We start from the raw sequence: 23,224 nt of genomic DNA on the forward strand, positions 1-23,224 counted from the left end.
TCACCAAGTCCTGCCCATTTTCCACTCATAAGTCTCATATTTCTATTTCTTCATCTCTGTTTCCATGGCCAGCACTCTGCTCTGGCCTCCTTGTCTCTTCACACCCAAATAACTACAACAGTCCTGTAGTGCAGTTGCCTCCAGGCCAGCCCTATCTTTATTTAATCTGTGAACAAATGGCATGCCATGTGAGCCACAGACTATGAAGAAGAAGGCATCCACAGAGTTCATTCCTATAGTCAACAACGTGCATGACTGGGACTGTGGTGCAGGTCACGGGGGGTGGGGCAAACGGTGAGCAGTTTTCCCAAATGACTGCAGCAGTGCATATAACCAAGCCAAGTGTTTCGAGAGATAAATGGAGATGTCCTCTCTGAAGACATTGGCTTTCCCAGTCTGTGGGAGACTTGGGCCCCCCACCCTTGCTTTTTCCCAATAATCCGGGTGTTTTGCCAGCTCTGGAATGATGTAAGCCCTAGTTCCAAATGACGGGGATAAAGGCAAACCTGGAGCCGAGAAGCCCCTAACTCTGGGGTGGAATTTCCCCCTTACCTTTAAGAATAACAATCAGAGAGGACAGCCTACACCTCAGGCTCCACACAGAGCGGACAGAGGGAATATCTGAAAGGAGGGGTAAAGCATAAGCCAAGTCACCATGGACCAGTGAGAAGGCTGCTGACCAGACTGGAGGATTTACATTACGAGGACTGAGAGCTGTTTCCTTAGGCTGGGAACTCCTGAAAGCAGAATTAGGGTTCTTTCTTTTTGATGCCCTGACACTTCCTGAAGCTCTAATGATCCTAAGTAGAAACCTTCTGGTCAAGGTGGTGAAGACCCTACTGCTCTCTTTGCTGTATTCTGGACATTCACAGGTATCCTCAGCTCTGCTCTCCTTAAATCTTCCATATCTGAGCCTGTCCATCTCCTTCTTTGATTGTTAATGGTTAATTTTCAAGAAAAGCGACAGGATAAATGCACGAGAAATGTTGTTGCCCTTTACTTAGATTATGAATATTTGAATTTGCACTATATTGTTCTGGCTGTTTACACTGAGCTTCACACATGCAGGCTCCTGGTATACGGCACGTCACTGTATGCCCCAGCAAAGCTGATAAGAGTAATCTAAGTCATTAAGTCACGGTTGATGGATGTCACAGGAACCACATGTTTACAACTGAGAAAAAAATCATAAAGTCACTACTGTGTTCTGGAAAGCTTTACACCTATTCATTCTTTATACTTACAGTTGAGTTGGCAAAGGGAACCAGAATGCCCAAAGAAAACAAGCCCAGAAGCGGTCCACCGATCATGCCAATTATGCTGAGTGCTGCCTACAGAAATAAGATAAAGTCAGCAATTAGAACTTTCAAGTTCAGGGTTAAAATGTTTCCAATTGATTTCATCAGGATGAGGATTTAAAGTATTGAGGCTCCTCCCCAGAAGCATGACAGCCTTGTCATTGGCAAAGAGATCATCAGAACTCGGAAACTTTTGCATCTTAGTGTCCAGTATCCACATGTTCCTTCAGGCATCCTCAAAAAAGGGAGGCCAAATGTAAGGGAGGTGGAGACTCGGGGGGCAGTGGGAGCACCCATATGAAGCCTAAGTCAAGAGTGACAACACTCCTCCCAGCTTTGTTCTCACAGACCTTAATGATCAGTCACATCACTCTGTGCTTTCATTCTCTCAAAATCCTCCTCGAAACAAAAGAGTGTAGGTAAGTACTGCTAAGTGACCACAGACGGCAACAAACCCCAATGCCATCCTTGGTTCCCTAAGTATGGAACTAGAATGAAAAATGTGACTTAAAAAAAGGTTTACCAAATCACATAGAAAGAGATTTAAAATCCAACTGGCCAATGGCAAACTTTGCTTTGAGGTACAGGTGCCAAAGTCATGACAGCAAAGTTTACCATGTGAAGAATGGGAGAAATGCAGATAGGTGAAAAATCCAAGAGATCTGGGTTCCCAATAATCAGGCAGCTAGTTTTTGAGAGAGGACAGAACCATAAAAGCAGCGTCAGGAGCACATTAATCTGTCCACAGAGAAAATGCCTACCTCATGACCCAGGGAAGGGATGTGGGTACTGTGACAGGAAACGTGTTTGAGGAGGGTGTGGATGCCCTATGGGCGCAAGGGGTCAGTTAACAACTTCTCTGGAAGCCAGTCTCAAAGGGGTACATACTATGTGATTCTCACCATATAACATTCTTGATATGGGGAAAGTACAGAAATGGAGAATAAATTAGTGGTTGCCAGGGGCTGAGGAAGAAGGAGGGGCCGGAGGGAAGTGGGAGAGGCTACAAAAGGGCCACAGGAGGGACCCTTGTGGAGATGGAGACGTTCCATCTCTCGACTGTATCAGTGTCCACAGCCAGGTTGGGATGCTGCACTACTGTTTTGCAAGATGTCACCGGACCACTGAAGGGAAGCAGGTAAAGCATGTATGTGAGTTCTCTCTACTACTTTTTATAATTGCATGTAAATCTACAATTACCTCAAAACGGAAAGTTTAATTTAAAAAATTTTAAAAATAATTTAGTCCCCTCAGTTCCTTTGTGTGATAAATATATAAAAAGAGAAGTCTGGAAGAATGGTCACATCAACATTAAAAATAAAAAGTGATTTTGACTCAAAGCTTTGAGGGTCAGCTCTTACCTGCAACAAAGCCCCCATTAGTGATGCCACAGCAGCCATTGCAATGCACAGGACTCCAAACAGCACACCTAGATGGACGAGGTAAAAAGCCAGTGTAAAGGCGAGACCCAGAGGATCAGACTTCTCAATAGAACAAGCTAGCACACCTTTGATTCAAAGGGGGTAGTATGCCTGTGGTGAAGAATGGCCTCAGACGCCAGAGTCAGCTGAAAAAGGAAAAGGGTGTTTTCCTACCAAATCAGCAGTGTGTGAAGGAAAGAAAATCCTGATATTGTGTCCAAGGATTGATTACAACATTAGGTTATATAAGTAAAGAATCCCTAGAATTAACTATAGGGATTTTTAAAGCTAAGAACTATTGTATGATTAATCTAATCCTCCATCAACATTTCTTTACTACAAAAGGTGGCTTGGGTCTCTGTTTTCAGTTGGCCAAAAACAGGACACAGTTCAACACTGCTCTGTACAATGGGGTAGGGGAAGGGAGTAATAAACATTGGGAATTAGAATCTTTTGACTTTAAGTGTTCATTTCTTCTGGGAAGTGGCAATCACACAGAGGGGTGGTCTAGGACCTTAAATCCTCTTACAAGCTCCACCAACAGTCCCAAGCCTTTCCTGTTAAGCTAGCAAAGAAAGGCAATTTCAAGACAAGTATCATATTCTCCCTTCTGCTAAAATTTCTCTGAAAACTCGTTGGTGGAAATTCTGTAGCCTCCACTGGTGGTCAGATTATGGGATTTTTTTAACTTTCAACATTTTCCCGATTTTCTCCAAGTACATACTTTACTATTTAAATTATAGGAAAACTTTTTTTAAAAAATCAACTTTATTTTTAAAGACTTCCATTCAGCAAAAGTCACCTGAAGTCATTCAATATAATTTCCCACACATACAACTCAAAAAACAGTAATATAAACAATAATTTGCTCATCAAAAAATTGGTGCATTCCTTATATTACATTATTCCTGTCTTACCTGAACTAACCCTTGCACCTTTGTTAAGTATATTGGGCAAATAATTTCATTGTGGCTAAATGGAAAAAACTTACACTATTTTTTTTTTGCAAACAGATCTTAGTGCATGATTTTTTTTATGTCTCTGATACTAATAGTATTAGCTTGAGTTTTCTCCATTTGATAGTTCATGTATGGCCACCACTATAGATTTTGGTGTTCAAAGTTATTGAAAACAGTCAAATCATCTGCCACCTCTTTCTTGGTAAAGTCCTTACTGTAAATACCTTGAGATAATAATTTAATACAAATCTCATTGTTAATCACCAGCAGTATTGTTCTTTGAGCACCAGCTAGTACCTCTTATTTTATATGCATTATCTCTAAATCTTACAGTATCCCTGTACAGTGAATATTTTCCATATAAAGAAACAGAGACTCAAATGGGTTATTGGGTTTGCTCAATAACAGCAAGTAAATTAATGAAGCAAGATGGGATTTGTCTGGCTTCAAAATCTTCTATTCATTCTACTAAACCATCCAGCTTCAATTTCTCCTTAATAAGCCAGTCTTATTCTTCAGGAAGTACTGTATCATTCTGAAATTATGCTCCAGCATTAAAAGTGAGTATACAATAAAATGATGCAATACTATTTAAATTTAGGGAACAATGAAGAATACAAATTAAGCTCTTGTTTCAGGTTATAGCCATGGCAGTTATATACAGAATTATGGTTCAAAACTGGGTATTATTTACAATTTCTTTGACAGTTTGTTCACATTATTTTGCTAAGGTTAAAGATCCTTTTTTAAAAAATGTTGGTCATTCACTCTAGAATACATACACACCAGAAGGGGAAATGACCAATGAAATCCGCTAGGCAGATTTCTATGAGTCAGATTTTACGTTTAGGTCATTTGGGAAATAAAGGCCTTTAAACCTTTCCATTCAAGCTGATATTTAACCCATAATTAGGTTCTATAATCAAAGAATAGAATTTGAGCATTCCCTGCACAAGTTTACAGGCCATCTCCAGGACAGTGTATGTGCACAGATGAAACAGGCAATCAAGTCAGGTCAAAAGTCATGACGCCCTGTTTCTTCATCCTCAGTTTGTACGCACAGTTGCCTTAAACTGACGGCTCCTTCTTAGGGAATATAGAAAAGGTGTGGTTCCTGCTTCCAAATTAGGAGAGTTCTTAAAATTCTGGTCAAAGTTGAAAAGCAAAGGGGTTGCATATTTTTTTCTGTGGCGGAGATTTTAACAGTCTTGGATTAGGAAATTGTTCTTTGTGGTTCCTGACAATTAACTGATGTGTCTCCCAAGTCGCAATGGCAAATAGGTCAGAGGCATGCATGTGTGTATACATTTACACTCAGAGGTCCCTCCTCTGTATCCTTCGTGGGAAAGAGTATTCTCCGAAACCACCTCCCAGAGCTACAAAGGGAATTGTGAAAGTGGAAACTTACTCATTCCTTGGGAAATCCAAGACAGAGACCTTTCTGAAACCGATCTCAAGTGTGGTTTGACCAGATCTTCCACAGTTACTGCTGCCAAGGCATTAATACTAGAGGACACTGTGCTGGAAAGGAAAAAGGGAGATAAAACTTTTCGTTGATACTATGTAAACTATAATAATACTCTAAGCGGGAATGAGAAAGGGGAAAACAAATCATTACTTCTGAAATATAACCAGGTTTCTACTATATTATTTTGAATGAGCACGGCATCCTCTTCCTGGAAGCTGTTATCTAAGAATGATTCAGGTGACATTTATATGCTTACTAGGGAAAAGGGATAATTTAATGTTGCTTCCATGTTGCAATTAATCATCAGTGTTTATGGAAAGAATCTACATAGATTATGCAGTATCATTATCTAATGACTCTAAAATATACTTTTCTTCATGCACAGAGGACTATCATAAGTCTCATTAACATATGCCATAGAGATCAATAATATTAATGTCCTGATTCCTTACGAACATATGCTGTAGTTTGTTAATAATAAGAATTCCCTGGAGCAAACACAGGCAAAGTGCAATGAACAAGTTCAAACACAGTGTATATTATTCAGCATGTAAATAGGAAATTTTAATTCTAATTTTCCATTTGACCACACTTTAGCCACACATATATACTTTTTAATTTTTTAAAGATTTTATTTGTATTTAGAGAGAGGGGAAAGGGAGGGAACAAGAGAGGGAGAGAGACATTCAATGTGTGGTTGCCTCTTATGTACCCCCTACTGGGGACCTGGCCTGAAACACAGGCATGTGCCCCAACTGGGAATGGAACCAGCAACCCTTTGGTTCATAGGCCAGCACTCAATCCACTGAGCCACACCAGCCAGGGCATAGCCACATGTATATTTTAAACTGAGACTGCAGGCACCCATTTTTGATAGCTACCATCATTGATCACCATTGCTGTGACTCTACAGGGCACGTGATGGTGTATTAGTCAATTGGGACCAGGTTAAAAGTACAGACTGGTAACAGTGCTAACCCGTAGGGGTAGAAATTAAATCAACAGTGTATACTGCAGTAGACTGCCTTCAATGGGCCATCTGCGCCCATGTCCAGAATTCAGCTTTATCCACACAAATATCCAATAAAAAAGGAAACTACCAATGGGGAAACCAATTGAGTTCCCCATTGGGTTATTTATATTATTGGGTTAATAATAACCCAATGGGGTATTATTAGAGTCAAAGTACATACCTTAACGTTCCACTGTAAGCACAGGCCACAAAAAGCCCAGGAAGTCCTGGATAATCTTGCAGGATGTCCAGTACCAAATACGGCATGAGCTGAAAAATCCCAAAATTTACTCCTCAGTACTATTTGCTACCAAGTAAAATTAATGAGTGTTTCATTTATCTTGTGTTTTTCAAGAACTGAAAGTAGCTATTCCGTATAACTGAAATTTCTAAATACCCGAAATTAAACTATTTAACTGCTAGAACCTAAAGGAAAGAATGGCATGGCAGTTAAGGCCACAGGCTCGAGATTCGGACACATGTGGCTTTTTTTACTTAATTTTTCTGATCCTCAGTTTCCTCATCTTTAAAATAAGGGCAATAATACTAACCTCACAGAATTGCTACAAAAGATAAATTAGATAATCTCTGTAAACCTGTTAGTACCTATTACATGATCTCTGTAAACCTGTTAGTACAGTCTATGGAATACAGTAAATGCTTTATACAGTAAATGAGGTAGCTATTCTTTGAAATAATAAATCAATTTAAAGGAAATATTTTACACACGTCTGTGCAAAGCAGTGTTAACTTTACTGGGCAACTCAAGGCTATCGTTGTGAACTTGAGCACTGTCCAGGACTGAAAGTGTCATTACGGCTGCGTGAGACACCGTGACAAGTGGAAAACAATGTCAGCGAAGTCCTAACACTTGCTTCGTTTAAAAAACTTCCCGATACCAACTTGCTTTTTTGATAAATTCATTTAAAAATGAGTATTTAATAAGGATAGGGAGGTATAAGACTTCAGCGCTATGCTACATGGTAGTCTTAAAGCAAAATGGATTCCTGAATCAAAAGGGGCCTAAGGAGATAATTTTCCAGAAAAAATTCCTCTAATTTGCATTGAAACATTATTCATTCCTCCTCCCGTGCTACAGGGTGAATGCCAGTCCCTCCCTTATCTGACTGTTTGACTGCACTTAACAGACTTGGTGGTGGGGACGGAAGAGCGCGCTCCACTGCTTCCAGGGTCTGCGTTGAATCGCTCTAGGGCTGCTTCCTCCTTGTTCTCCAAAGCTTACTAACTCTTTATTCACACATAATGAGACTAGTGCTTCTCTCTCTAGGAGGTTAAGGCCCAATATTTGTAAGATATTTTAAAAGTCTAACTTCAAGCAATATTCTACACATGAACAAAAGGAAAGCATTCACCGTTAGTGTTATAACAAGAACTAAAATTTTCTACCTTGTCATCAACTCTCTCAAATTCTGTGGTGTGATATTTCCTATTCTGAACAGCCCCCTTGGGTACAGAAAGAACTAACAGGGTCAGACTGATTAGAGAAGATCAGTAAGACTCTATCTAGGTACTAATCCTGCTTCCTAGGGTGAGCTCCTGCAGAATGGAGCAGAAATGTATCTTTGCATTCTTCAGTGAAGAGCTTGGCCTCATCTTCCACTGCCTGTGCCTTATTTGTATTGTTCCCTAGTGCGAAATTAGTTGAATTAAGAATACGGTACTGGAAACATTCTGTGAGGAGAAGACCTCTTCATTTTTCAAACAGTTAGCACACACTCTCTGAGTGATTGCTGTGTACATGTGAGACCCTTGAATGCTTTTATGACAAGGAACCTCAAGGTTAGGAAGTTGTAGAAGGCGTTTTTCCCCAGGGGAAGGGGAAGGTATGTGAATTTTTTTTTTCAAAATCCCCATTGTCTTCATGATACAAACTACAGACGATAGGGATTGACCAAAAATCACAAATACTCTTGACTAGAGGGGATACACTGGAAGAGTGCTTCCATCTCCAGAGCAAATATGACTCCTGGATTCTCTGGGCACATAGGAAGGGTCTGTTCACGACGAGGAGGGCGTGTGTGGCGACAGGGTTGAGATGCACAGCTCAAGGATTCTCTCATTTTCTAATCCCACAAAAATGGTATTTTCCTGGAAATGTGCGATGCATTTGCACCAACGGGAAATTCAGCCTATTTTTAATTCTAATCAAGGCCCCCGAGCACTTGATTTATAAGCGAGTCTTAGGAAATAATTATGGCAAGAACGAAGAGAACAAGAACTCGGGCTTTATACTCGGGTAGTCCTGGGTCTGAATTCTAGTCACACCTTCTGAAAGACAGTATATGGCACAGAGGTTCAGTTAGGCCTCTGGGCGCAGCCTGCCTGGGCTGGAATCCTGGGTCCAGCTTTACTAGCTGGTAATTTAACTTCTCCGTGCCTCAGTTTCCTCATCTTTAAAGGGGAGATAATCACAGAACCTACCTCAGTGTGTGGCTGCGAGAATTAAAAGTTGAAGTTTATACAAAGCACTTATGATGGTGCCTGACCCATGGCGAGTGTTTGATGAGTGTATGCGGCTATTCTTATTTATTAGCTATGTGACCTTGGGCGATTTATATAACTTCTCTGAGATTCATTCATTCCCTTATCTATAAAATTAGAATTACGAGGCTGTGAGAACAAGATAAGGCATGCAAAGCTCTCTGCAAAGAATCTTATCATATAGTTGGTATTCAATAAGTGCTCACTGATTAGATCCATCTCTCTGTCATTTAAAAAGCAACGGGTCCACAACGTGGTGATGAGTTTGCACAGTGACAGATGATCACTAAACTTAGTGGGGTGACCACACTGCACAACATGAAGATGTCAAATCACTATATTGTACACCTAAAATGAATACAACTAATAGGATACTGTATACCAATTATATTCTGAAAAATAAAAACTGGAAAGTAAACTATTTATAAATGGGAGAGCTAATAATACCACAAAATGTTCTTTGGTAACATGGTTTGTGTATAGTTTTGGCTTTTTAAAAATGTGTTTACATTACTACTCCCAGCCTTGAAGCTGTTTCTATTTAACACTTGGCTTGAAATTTTCTCAGGTATTTCAATATTTTAATCTTGGATATAGCATTCTTTATTCTTGCTATATCTGCTGAAGTCATATTTTGCCAAATGCTTTAAAGAAATTAAATAGGATCATATTATGCCTATTTGCTGTTTATCTACAAAGACTAAATGAAAGAGTCTATGTTATATGACACAAAGCCAACTGTTTAGCTTTCTGAATGCTATTAGTGCACATGTAAGAAAGACACGGTACTGAACCTGGTCTGGTGCAGACACTTCCTTGTTCGTCCAGGGATCACAGTCTTGGTACCGGGAATAGAGGGCAAGCCCACAGAGCACTGCACAGGCGAGGATGACCCAGAGTCCCAGCAGGTTGATATAGAGAGACCTGAAGACATGAAAACAAACCAGCAAACGACAGTTGTAATTTCCATGCCTAAGAGGAAACTGGTTACACAAGCAGATGAAACTTTCATGACTGTATTCAGTATGTGCATGTTATCTTTTGTTTATCAAAAATGCTACTTATTTTATGCTGGCCTCGCCTTCTACTTATGACGTCAATGAACATATTTGGAAATAGAACAGGTGAGGTTTTCCCAGAGCTCCATGGCATTATTACCTTTATAGTGGCATCTAATTATACTACTCCAGGGCTTCTTGTCATGAAGTAAAGATTTTAAATAGTCAACACAGCAGCAACTATTACTCAGTTTCCCTTTAAAAGTAGTGCAATTATAAACTGCTAAATATACTTAGCATCTACACAGAACTCATCAAATGTGTTTAAATGTGGTTTGTAATACCATCCATTACTGTGAAAAGCAAACCTGTATTCCTTGGATAGTAGCTTCCCAAACAATGCTCAGCATTATTTTTTTAATATAATCTTTATTGTACTTTTTCCATTACCATGAAGTCCCTTGATACCACCCCCCCACCCCGACAATCACCGTACTGCTGTCCATATCTGTCCGTCATTTCTCCTTTTTGCTCAATCCCTCCACCCCCTACGCTCCCCGCCCCGACATGGTGTGTACCCCAGGAGAGTACAAAGGTTTATAGAACAGTGCTGGAGCCAGACCCAAACATAAAACATATGTGACCCTGCACAAATCATTTAGTCTGTCTCATCCTCAGTTTCTTCACTTGCACATGGAGATAAAATGCCTAGCTCATGGAGATGTAAGACGAAATGAAAGAGTATATGTTATATGACACAGAGCTTGGCAAGTAATAAACACATGTTAAATAGTAGTTATTGATACTATTAATATTGATGCCATCGAATGCTATGTCCTGATAATCAGTTCAATGGTCACCATTTCTCTCACACAGGAGGCTGTGCTTTCTCCAGCGGTGCTGTGGTAGACACTGTGCTGGGCTGCCCTGGGATGAACAGAGGCATCGGCCCTGCAGTTGTGGCTCCTTCTCTGGGGCGTCGAATGACCACTGGATTCAGAGACTGAAAAGCTCACTCTCCTCACCCTCACTCGGGACAAGCCTGAAGAATCATGGGAGGTTTAAGCCTCTGTTGAGACTGCATCGAGGTCCAACTCCTCCCTCTGGCTGCCTGCCCTCCTCCCTGCCCTCACTTCCCTGAAAGACTCTGGTGAGCCAACCTCCACCTCAGTGTCTGCTGCCCTGGAGCACGGACCCTGTAATAGGGGCCAAACGACAGACTGCCAGCTGTTCTTCTTGATTGACTACATTTATTGTGTTTTGTTATTGTCTCAAAAGAGAAAGAGTAACTGTATCTCATCTCCAAATCATCAGAAAATATACCCAGACCCTTGCTCAGATACTCCCCTGGCCTATATATGAGTTTAACACTTTACTGTATTGTTTTATTTGACATGAATGCTCTTCAGATAGATTGCTTATCAATGTCTGATGTTCTCCACGGTCAGTCAAGGTCAGTAAGTCTGACTTGGGGGCTGGGATTCGTTCTTCCCACGGAGCCAGTGTTAGAAAGCCCGTGAAAGTGGTCCCCTGCGCTCAGGCAGTCTGCCTTTTTAAGGAGGTCCATTGGGCTATTCTAAAGGAAATTGTTTCTTTTTAAGAAAGTTCTAATGCTATTCTTTTAGTTACAAAAGTGGGCTTTGTGAACTTCATGTTTCCAACAAAACAGAAGAGCATGTGCACCATTCACACTTTGGCTGAGGCATCAGTCCCAGCATAGATTTAAAGTCGGGTGGATTACTGGGTATAGAAATGACATTCCTTCAAAGTTCCTTAAAATACGACAACTTTTCAGCTCGCTTTTGGGGACTGCCTGTCCAGGCATTGTGCTCATAGTCATATAGACTTTCTACTGTGGGATTTTTCCAAAGACAATGTTGAAAAAATGTACTCTCAATGTACTGAGTTCTGACACGTGACATCCCAACATTTTCACGTTCTCCATAGAACAGAAATAAAATTGCCACTCCGTCTCCTATTCCAGTCACCCTGTTACTCTTAATCGGTTTAGAGTTTCTAAGCCCCTAAGTACCTGTGGGCTGAGCCAGCCTCATCTGCCAACAAGGGAAGTGGTAGTCCCCACGCTTATCTGAGGCCTCCTGAGGAAGAACTGGCCAGTCTTTCCTCAAGCCAATGGACGGGCTTGAGAGTTCTCTGACAGTGTTGTCCTCCTGATCTCTATGCTTTGTCCAAATTACTCTGCTTACCCGGAGGGCTCTCTTACTCTTCCCCTGCCCGCATGTGGTCATTCTTTAGGATCTGCCTGGCTGATAGGAATGTCTCAGACAGGATTCACATCCCGTGATTAGAGGTGGAAAAGAGTTCACATTTACTGGACGCTTACCAGCTGTGCACGGAACACAGTATTTTACAGCACCTCCCATGGGGTGTGTGATGTTTCTCGTGCTCATTTTACAAGTTTAGAAACAGAAGTTCAGAGAGACTAAGTAACTCGCCCAGGATCACTCAACCAGCAAGTATTCGAGCAGAGTTATAAGCCCATGACTGTTGGAAAATAAAACACACCACACCTCTGGTAATACCACACTCTGGAGCACCTTCTCTGTTGTGTTACAGCGTTTCACGAAACTGCTGTAGCCCACTAGTGTTAGTTCACCTTTTACATACTTGAGTATATTTTCCTAGCTTGCTGCTAAGTTACTTCATGACCAGACCCATCTATTTATAATTTTCCCCATACCTTCTTGTGCAGATGCACAATAAATACCAATTTATTTGACAAGATTTGTTTTTCTTAATAATCCATGCAAATGTTTTTAAGTATCTTATTTGAAACATAGAGTACCACTTTGTTCTAATTCATCCTTTCATAAATATGCTGTGTATCTGTTGGAATTTCATCATTCAAAACGCAAACTTAAGGAAACTTAAGTCTGACTTATGAAAGAGTTCCCATAAAGTCAGTTAATTGTCATTAATGATGCATATACCATAATCTGGCTTACAGTTTTGCCTGGAATCTACTTTTGCAGGAAATGTATCTCTGTACTTGGGACTGGTTGACACCATACAGGCTTGTCCATGTGAAGGTCCCTCCTATAATAATTGTCCAGAACGTGTGTCTTTGCAAAGGGTTGGGGTCAAAACTAAATGAAAACAAAGAGAAAATAAATCAGAACTATTGGAAAAAAAACTACAGAAATCTCCCAGACTGTTTTTGGAAGCAAGCAACATGTACTTACATAAATATATATACATACATATGTACAAATTTATTAAGTAATTGTAAAATGTAGAAATATTCCTAATTTAAGTTCAATGAAATAATATTAATACTTTCAGAGAACTGGGAATTCTAGCACATGAATATAGTTCTAATTTATATTTAAGCTTAAGAATCCAGTCAATTAATAGTATAAAAGTGTTCATGTCCTAAAACCGCCAGGCCACAGTAATTGTGCTTTCTTAAAATACTGTGTACACAAACTAAATATTAAAAGTTGAAAGTCTCTTAATGACATGTGCCAAGTATTGTTATAAAGCTCAACTTCCACGTTTAATACGTCGTTTAACACTTCTTAATGTATCACCTTGGAAGGAATGATTCTCTTCGTTGCTGATACATAACACCAGCTTGAAAAATGTATGTGATATTAGCTTTCATGGAAACTTCCTGAACATTATAAAATTCTGAAAATTTGTTTCAAATCACTTGAGTAAAATGTTCCAATTTTGTGCATCTTCTGGCATGCCGATGAAAAGCTGAGAACCTCCGTTCCATATTCTAACATTTAACATCAAAGTCTAAGAGTTTCGAGGGTGTTGAGCTTTCCTCCCACAGAGAAAGCAGCTGCTCTATTAGCCAATGGAAGCCAAAAGCCAAACGCACTCAAGTGAGCTCTGTGAGGCCATACAAGCTTCAAAACACCCAACTCAGAGATTTGAGGCCACACAGAAGACATGTGTCAACTACAGACTGTACAGAAAATACTAAGACAAAAATCCTCTTCATGGATCTCAACCAGAGCAGATCTCTCACCTACAATATTCTTAAAACAAAGCTGCGTAACAAGGAAAAGTTAATAAGGTATTTCATTATTATTTAAGTGGTTGGCAACCTTCAAAGTAAACTCATTTAAATGACTAGTCTTTTACTTTTTAGAATCTCATCTTGATGTGTAAGTTATCAGTTCAATGTGGCAATGGGTTTATTCTTTTTATAAGGCGGCCATTGTCTTGCAGGAAAATGATTGGTTTCGCATCCTCTCCCCTCAGCGTAGCCTGGTAGGAAGAGACTCGGGAGAACTCAGGGTCTCCTGAGTGGTCACTGCTTCTTGCATCCATTCCTCCCTGCTGGTATCAGCAACCCAGGTTTGCTCTGGGGAACTGCCACTTCTCCAATAAACAGTCTAAATGGCTGTCAATCAAAGTGTCCTGCTCTGCCCCCGCTAAGTGATCCAGTCATGGCCAAGCTCGGCCAATTGGAGGCTCTCTTCCTTGAATCTGAATCTTGAGATAGAAGGAAAAAGAAATATTGAAAACGGTTGATTCTCTGTAGCACATCCATGTAAGTTAACACTCTTCTCAAACATTAGGGCCTACTTTCAGAAAGCCAGAAGAAGCCACCAAGGGCAAAACAACATTTTTCCTCTTGAAATAATGTCAGCATGCCCATCTCAAAGTAGAGCTGCATAAGGAGAGAATAAGCTGCCCTGGCCGGTGTGGCTCAGTGGACTGAGTGCTGAGTGGACTGTGTGTGAGAACCAGCCACACATGGATGTTTCTCTCCCTTTCTGTCTCCCGCCCCTCCCCTCGCTCTAAAAATAAATTTAAAAAATCTTTTTTTAAAAAGGAGAATTAGCTGTTCCACGTAAAATGAGCCCTTCTCCATAAAGAACATGACGTACAAGAGTGACATTGATGACTGAAAAGGTGTTTTAAACACCCTTTTATATTGGATGATGTATTTGTGGTGAAATATCTAGTTTCTCTGTTAGTTTCTCTGTGAAAACCGAACAGCTGTTTAACACCTTATACCACACGCCATGCTGACACTGAGTACCGGCCTTTCCTTTTCTAGTCAATTCTCCTGAAATAACACATAATAGTATATACTGCAGATGATATACCTCTATTTACATGTTATATATGTGGCACAATAATATAGAATGATAATCTATGGCATAATAACAATAATAATAAATGATATATTGCCATGGCAACATAAATATTTTAAACAATTATCCATGCTACTTGAAACAACAAACTGTCAAAATGGAACGACCGTCTTTTAGTGTTTTTCCCTTAAAAGGTTTTCTTCCTTTTAAGGACAGTTATTTCTCCACTATCTCTTCCTTTTTTACCCCACCTCTCTCTTCGACCTAACCCAGGCTGTACTGTCTGGAAGAAAATATTCTTTCCCTGTCAGTCCCTTCTCAGGAGAAAGCCCCAACCTAAGTGTCATGGAACTAAGTACACCCGACTCTCTTAACCCTTTAGAGACCCAGTGACAAGTCCTTCCACACCGGTGACAAGTCCTTCCACACCGACTCGCCAGCTTCAAATTCCTGTATCACATCCTTAGTGGTGTTGTGTGTGTGTGTGTGTGTGTGTGTGTATGTGTGTGTTTTCTAATGTAAACTTACTATTTCAATACAGAGATTTTTACAGAAAAAAACACAAATATTCTAATCAAGATGTAAATAGCAACTTACTTCCAGAAGTTTAATCTTCCACCGTTATAGGCATCATTTACCATAGCGCTGACCCCACCTTGAACCACTGAGGCTCGTATGATCACACACAGAAACCCGGCCAGCATGATCCCGACTTGGAAAACATCCGTCCAGATAACCGCCTTAAGACCACCCTTCGAGGGGAAAGCGTAGTAGGGTTAACGTTCTGTCAGACATTATTAAGACCTGCATGCTCACACATTACACTACAAATGTATTGAATACATGGATCTTGGCCAGGAAGTGCACTCCAGGGAGGTAGGGTGGGAAAGCCTTCAGGAAAAAGGTGATGTTTAAGCCAAACCTTCAAACACACTAGAGGCAGCGATGGAAGGTGCTTGCAGCAGAGAAAACAACACAGGCAAAAGCACAGACAGGTCAAAGCATATTTCAGAATAAAGTGGAGTGGCATGGAGAGACTGTGGGGCAAGAATGCAGAGTAAAGTGGGAAAGAGTGATATCAGAGACTTTATCCTATAGACGGGGCTGCTCTTCAAACCACATGCACACAGACGGTCATACCGATTGTTGAAATACTAACATAGTTTTGTCTTCGCCACTGCCCCAAAAGTCCTAAGTGTCCTCGCCAGTCCCTTTGACTTTGACTGCCACAGCCCCTCCTTGAAAATCTATTTCCTAAAACACATGTGGCAAACACAAGACCTGTGGGTCAAAGCCACCTTCCACCATGTTTTATCTGGCCCGGCACCTTGGAGCTCTCCCTTAACTGTTAAGGGGTAGTTACATTTACACAGTCCTAAAATTACATTCAGCCTTTTGAAGGCAACCGTGAGGTTGATGTGGCCTCCAGTGAAAAGGAGTTTGAAGATCTCCCTGTGAAGATCTAGCATGTAAAAGGTTAAAATCCAGACTCTCAGAGGTTCCATAAGACTTGCATCACTGCTAAGCACGCACTGGGAGTAACAGTGCACAAGTCATACTGGTCCTTGAACATTCTGCCTGTTCCTAAATGTGATGAGAAGTTATCTCAGGAATAATATATGCACAGCTATATAATAACTCGGCAACAGTAAGGATGAATTAGGAGACAAGACTAGAGACCATTGCATGGTTCAGATGAAAGGAAACATCTTCAGTTATGGTTGATGTTCTAAAAAGAATCAAAATTTACCCCAGGTTGAATATTCCTTACGAAAAATTATACTGTGGGAGGTAGGAGAGTAGGTGTGAACAGTCCAGATTGGAGCATGCAACTATTAAAATTTTCAAGTTTGCAAAGCAAGTATGCAGAGCGAAAGGAGAAGAAATGTTGTGGACATACCAGTGTACAGTAGAATGTGCAGACCACCCCTGTGGCCACCACTGCACCCCACAGATCAAATCCTGTGACTGTTGAAGAAAAGAAAACACATGTATAACTGTGAAACATACATAATAAAAGTACTTCTCAAAAAAATTTTTCAGGGGGAAGCTATATCCTTTATTGGGTACCTACCTCCATACCCACTTACCTAAAAGTAGACCGAAGTCTCATAAGATGTACTGAAACAACTGGACTTTAAAATTCTATTTGATGAATTAAATAGACCTGGTATCTACCCTCGGACACCATACATAGATCTAAAATTCGCTACATGAAATACATGAAAAATATTTACATTGTAATTAAGCTAAGAAACTGCTTAACACTATGAGGCAGCTATCCAGACTGAATGGAGACCGGGGGTACTTGTTGTCATGGTTCCAGTAAACACACTATCCTCCCAGTCCCTGACAGACAAGTTGTGCACTTTCCTAAAATGGGACTGAGAGAGAGAAAAGTCGATATAATCTGCTGACATCTATCTAATTAGTGGAGGGGCATATTATATTTTATAAATTAGAAGAATGAATCTATGGCCACAAACTTGATAGTAAACCAATTCCTTGAAAGACATAACTTGCCACAATTCACACAGGAAGAAATAGGTAACTGAATAGACCTATCTATATCTATTACAGAAATTGAATTAATCTTCCAAAACAGGAAGTTTCAGCTCAGATAGGTTCCCTGGTGAATCCTAGCAAACATTTAAGAAAAAAATTATACCAACTCTCTACAATGTCTTTCAGAGGAGAGAAGCAGAGATCACTTCCCAACTCATTCTATGAGGCCAGCATTACCCTAATATCAAAACCAGAAAAAGGCATTACAAGAAAAGAAAACTACAGACCAATACTCTTACGAACAAAGATGCAAAAGTCCTCAACAAAATATTAGCAAATCAAACCATAAAAGTGTAAAAAGAATGATATACCATGACCAAGTGGGATTTATCCCACATATGCAAGGCTAGTTCAATATCTGAAAATCAAATAATGAAATTCATTACCTCAATAGGCTAAGAAAGAAAAAAGAAATATTATATCATCATATTAATAGATGCAGAAGAAGCATTTGACAAAACCCAAAGTCCATTCATGATAAAAACTCTCAGTAAACTAGAAATAGAGGGGAAATTCCTCAACTTGATAAAGACTATTTATGGACACCTACAGCTAACATCATACTTAATGGGGAGAAAATGGAAGACTTCCCACTAAGACTGGGCACAAGGCAGAGACATTTCCTTTCAACACTATGTTTCAATGTCATACTGAAAGTCCTTGCCAATACAATAAAGCAAGAAAAAAAATAAAAGGTACACAGATTGGGAAGAAAGAAATAAAACTTTCTTTGTTCACAGATGACATGATCATCTATATAAAAAATCTGAAAGAATCAATAAAACATCTCCTGAAACTAATTCCGAGCAGGAATTATCATATGGTTGCAGGATGCAGGTTAATATACAGAAGTCAACGGCCTTCCCGTATACCAACAATAAACAAGGGGAATTTTGTTGGTGCTTTTATCCTACACCAATCTTTCTTAGAAAATGGATCGACCACTTTCTTCTTGGCTCCCTTTTTGCACCTTTAAGCTGAACTATAATTTTCAAAGACTAAAATTTACTAATTTTTATATGAAGTTAATATTTCATTAAAGTTGTTTTTTAAACTCTCAAAATAACATATTACCATTTATATTAGCACCCCAAAATAAAATATTAAAATATTTAAGTAAAATAAAATACTTAAAATAAAACAAAATACTTGGCTAAAAGTCTAATAAAATGTATACAATATCTATATGAGGAAAACTACAAAATTCTGATGAATAAAATGAAAGAACCAAATAAATGGAAAAATATTCCATGTTTATGGATAAAAAGCTTGAACATTGTTAGGATGTCAGTTCTTCCCAATTTAAACTATAAATGCAATGCAATCCAAATCAAAATACCATCAAGTTATTTTGTTTATAACCATGTAGAATCAACAAACTGATTTCACAGTTTTAATGGAGAAGCAAAAGGCTCTGAATAGCCAACACAATATTGAAGGAGCAGAAGAAAGCTGGAGAATCGACTCTCCCTGAAGACTTCCTATCAAGGCAATGTGGTACTGGCAAAAGAATAGACAAGTAGATCAGTGGAAAAGAACAGAGAGCTCAGAAATAAACCTCATAAATATAGTCAACTGACCTTCAGCAGAGTAGCAAAGGCATTACCATGGGGTAAAGGCAGTTTCATTAATAAATAGTGAGGAACAGTTGGACATCACAGGCCAAAAAACATGACTCCAGATATAGAACTTACACCTTCACCAAAATTAAATCAAGATGGCTCATAAAAAATAAAAGGTACGATGCAAATGTAGAATGCAAAACCATTAAGTTCCTAGAATATAACAAAGGGGAAAAATAAAGTACCTAGCACATGGTGATGCCTTTATAAATACAACACCAAAGACACAATCTATGAATAAAATAATTGATCACTTAGACTTCATTAAAATTTAAAATATGTGCTCTAAAAAAAGACAGTATCAAGAGAATCAGAAGACCAGATCCAGACTGGGAGAACATTTGAAAAAAAACTGATAAAGGACTGTTGTAAAAAATATACCCCCCAAATCTCTTAAAAGTCTTAAATCTCTTAAATGTTAAGAAAACAACCCGATTCAAAAATAGGCCAAAGATTTTAACAAACATCTCACCAAAGAAGATATATAGATGGAAAATACCCTTTGAATCATACATGATCAGGGAAATGCCGATTAAAACAACCAGATACCAGTACACACCTAAAAGAATGGTCAAACTCTGGAACACCGACAACACCAAATGCTGACAAGGATGTGGGGCAACAGAATTCTTTCACGTGTTGCTGGTGAAAATGTAAAATAGTAATAGCTATTTTTAAAGACAGTTTGACAGTTTCTTATAAAACTATACTCTTGCTATACAGTCCAGCAATCATGCTCCTTGGTAGTATTTACCCAAAAGAGCTGAAAACTATGCCCACACAAAAACCTACACATGTATGTTTATAGCAGCTTCATTCAGAACTGCCACTACTTGAAAACAATTGAGATGTCCTTAAGGAGGGCAATGGATAAATACATTGTGGAACATCCAGACAATGGAATATTATTCAACACTAAAAAGAAATACGCTATTAAGCCACAAAACAACATGCCAGGAGCCTTTTTTCTTTTTTTAGTTGAGAGAGAAGAAGAGGGAGAGGGAGGGAGGGGGAGAGAGACAGGGAGAGAGAAAGAGAGAGAGAGACAGACAGACATCAACTTGTTGTTCCACTTATTTATGCATTCATTGGTTGCTTCTTGTATGTGCCCTGATTGGAGATCAAACCTGCAGCCTTGGTGTATCAGGTGATGATCTAACCAACTGAGCTACCCAGCTGGGGCAACATGCAGGAACCTTAAATGAGTATTACTCAGTAATAGAAGCCAGTCTGGAAGGACTACATACTGCATGATTCCAGCTGTGTGCTTTCTGAAAAAGGCAAAACTATAGAAAAAGTAGTGCTTGCTGAAGGAGGGGGTAGTTCTTGCGGAACAGCCAGAGCACAGAGAATTTTTAGGGCAGTAAAAATACTCTGTATGATATTATGATGACAAATACATGTCATCACACATTTGTCCAAACCCACAGAAGGTACAGACCAAGATGAAGTCTAAGGGAAATGTGGACTTGGAGTGATTACGGCATGTCAATGTAGATTCATTCTGGATACAAATATACCACTCTGGCATTGATAACGGAGGGAGCTAGGCATGTGTCGGGGCAGATGGTGCACTGAAAATCTCTGCACTTTGCCCTCAATTTTGTTGAAACCTAAAATGACTCTAAAAATTATCTTTAAAAAATGTACTTTTTTACAAAGGAAGGATAAATTAAAAAACAGATATAAAATTACCTGTGGGGAGGAGGAACAGGGTAGGAGAGACTGTGATATAAATTAGGCTTTTCTAAACATATTCGATTTTGTAGACTGGACTTTAGAACCATGTAAATGTTCTACATAATTATAAAAATTAAAATTAAAAACTCCTAAAAATCTAAATGAAAATGAAATGAATGAATGAAGTTATATATCAATTTTGTGATATGACCACAGAGAAATTAAATATGTCAAAAGACTTTAATACACAATAATTTCATATATATTCCCACTAGGATACACCCTAGGGAAAAAACTTCAGAGTAATAAATTTTAACTGGTTTTGGCTATATTTTATTAGTAAAAATTTGAAATTGCTAGTCAAAAGCTATTACCTTAGTGGTTTTCAACTTTGTACATTAAAATCACCAGAGAAGACTTTAAAAATCTCAGTGACTCTGCTCATTAATTCAGTATCTCAAGGAGTGAAAACTAGGCATCAGTAGTTTTTAAAAATTCCCCAGATGGACCCAACATGCAGCCAAGCTTGAGAACACAATATATGTCGATAGATTTGCATAAAGAAAATAGTCTCATTCATATTATTTTTTTAAAACAGGAGTTTCAGCATAAAATACAAGACAAAATATAAAGCCAAATTCTTAGGCAAACACCCTGTAATCCCAAGTTTGAATTTAAAAATTGAAAATATTAGTATAAACTCTTCATTTGCTTTTTTCTTTAATATACATCTCCCAGTTCTGTCCACTAAAAAGACCTAGAACAAATGACTAACTTGTTAGTGATGAATACCTCCGACATTTAGGTTGTGGTCTCTAAATACAATTTCTCCTTGGAAAGAATAGCTGATGCCCGGGCAGGGCCAGGAAATTTACAAGGTAAAACTGAAACATCTTGCTCTTCCAGAAAGCAAGGTAGCTATTAAACACTACTTGGATTCAAGAGACAACTTAATGAGGCTCCTGCTGGACAAAAATGAGATATTAATGTTTTAAATACGACGAAGTTTCAATTCAGTTAAACAAGTTTCCACTGAGCACCTGTGACGCAGCAAGTAATACGTCTATGCTTGTGACTACCACCTTGGTCGCTGTGAAATGCACAACTGATACTCAAGCAGTCAAAACGCAGCCCCTCAGGTTCTCATCTATTCCAAAGGAGTTGCTCAATAAACTGGTAAGAGCATAGTGCCTGGTGAGGTACTGCTCTCTTTTTCCCAGAACTGCATGTGAAAACTGCATTTTAAAATCCTAAAGCCAAAAATCTTCACTAACACTTAAAGCCAATAGGTAACTTACAAAGTACATAGCTCAGTTTTTTACATGTGAAATCCTTCCTTTACGATGTTGGTACTATTGACACGAAACATGCCTAACATTCAGAAGTCAAGAGCACATTACTTAATAGAGTTGTTTGTGATGTACTTTATAAAATTGGGTGATAACTACTGTCTATTTATCTGTCATGAAATTAAAAAAAATATAAAGTGTGGAGTTAGCAAGGTTTTTTTCACTTTCTAGGAACTCCAGGGATTGTACCATATTCTTCCCATCCCAAAGTCCATTTGTCAATTTCACAAGGAAGTTTTAGAGGTAAACTCCCTTCTGATTGATAAGAATTCGAAGGACGTGGAGTTTCCACGAAACCTGTGGAGAATATGACTAACATGAATCTATGCCTCACTAAACTGTCCCAGTTTCACAGGTATTACCTGCCCGGACTACAGAGAACAGTGACGTGTTGATCAGCGCAACCTTCATACACTTGTTTATAAGGACCCTATCGCCATCTGTTTTTCACCAGTAGTAGCAGTCTGATATTCAAACCACACGGATCTATTTACTTTGCTTTTTGGACCACATTACAAGTGAGGAGAAGAAACGCTTCTGTCCCTGACAGATTTTACAAAGCTACTGAGCCAAACAGAAGAAAAGTGTCTGGTAGATGGGTTCCGCGTTGTAACCACAAAGGAAAGAAGTAGTCATTCACGATTTAGACTATAGGGGGCGCCCGTTCTGAAGGAATGGAGAATGGCATGTCTCAGGGACTCACTTGCTTAGTGAGATCTATCCTAAAAATGAACAAAACTTTCAAAGCTATGGATTCAGGAACCCAAGGAAACTGCTAGTGTAGACACTGAACCCACTTTTTCCACCTCAAGCTGATGCAGGTTACTGGAAGCATTCCTCCATCTCCCCAGAAAATGAAGTCTATTAAAAATGTAGACTTTTGTAACATAATTTGTTTAACTCTACAATGTACCTTGATTCAAAGCCAGGGCAGGGGCATAAATAACAATTCCAGTATATATAACCTAGAGGGGAAAAAAAGAAAACCAAGTAAATGATATGAATTATAAAATATCAATACTTTTCTACAAATTATAAATTAAAACAGCAGTTTGATACACTTAATGTGTTTATAACTTGAAAATATTATTTAAGGTGATTATCCTTTTCCATTTGTGGTATAATCATAGATTACAAAAATCTTTTATAGCCAGTTTTGTGTAAAAATATGGACTTTTCATGTGGTGCTTAGTGGAGATAGTCACTGATTCATCAACTCAAGCTAGAAACCAATATTCCTATGTCTAAAACAATTAGAAAGAAATACAAATT

The 23,224-nt window shown here is 39.0% G+C and overlaps 1 protein-coding gene across 1 annotated transcript in view; it reads right to left on the reverse strand.

Annotated features, from left to right (window-relative positions):
• SLC5A8 (solute carrier family 5 member 8) overlaps positions 1–23,224 on the reverse strand; it is a 39,525-nt gene that overhangs the window by 9,673 nt on the left and 6,628 nt on the right. The window contains exons 3-11 of the mRNA XM_037068032.1: positions 22,866–22,917; positions 16,637–16,704; positions 15,334–15,488; positions 12,625–12,765; positions 9,455–9,584; positions 6,340–6,428; positions 5,087–5,199; positions 2,660–2,727; positions 1,245–1,331 (exon numbers count right to left, since the gene is read on the reverse strand). Of these exons, the coding sequence (XP_036923927.1) occupies positions 1,245–1,331; positions 2,660–2,727; positions 5,087–5,199; positions 6,340–6,428; positions 9,455–9,584; positions 12,625–12,765; positions 15,334–15,488; positions 16,637–16,704; positions 22,866–22,917 (903 nt within the window). The remainder of the gene's footprint in view (positions 1–1,244; positions 1,332–2,659; positions 2,728–5,086; positions 5,200–6,339; positions 6,429–9,454; positions 9,585–12,624; positions 12,766–15,333; positions 15,489–16,636; positions 16,705–22,865; positions 22,918–23,224) is intronic.

The sequence above is a fragment of the Sturnira hondurensis genome, unplaced genomic scaffold (genome assembly GCF_014824575.4).
Source record: "Sturnira hondurensis isolate 20B ecotype Veracruz unplaced genomic scaffold, ASM1482457v3 Scaffold0017436, whole genome shotgun sequence".
Classification (NCBI taxonomy): domain Eukaryota; kingdom Metazoa; phylum Chordata; class Mammalia; order Chiroptera; family Phyllostomidae; genus Sturnira; species Sturnira hondurensis.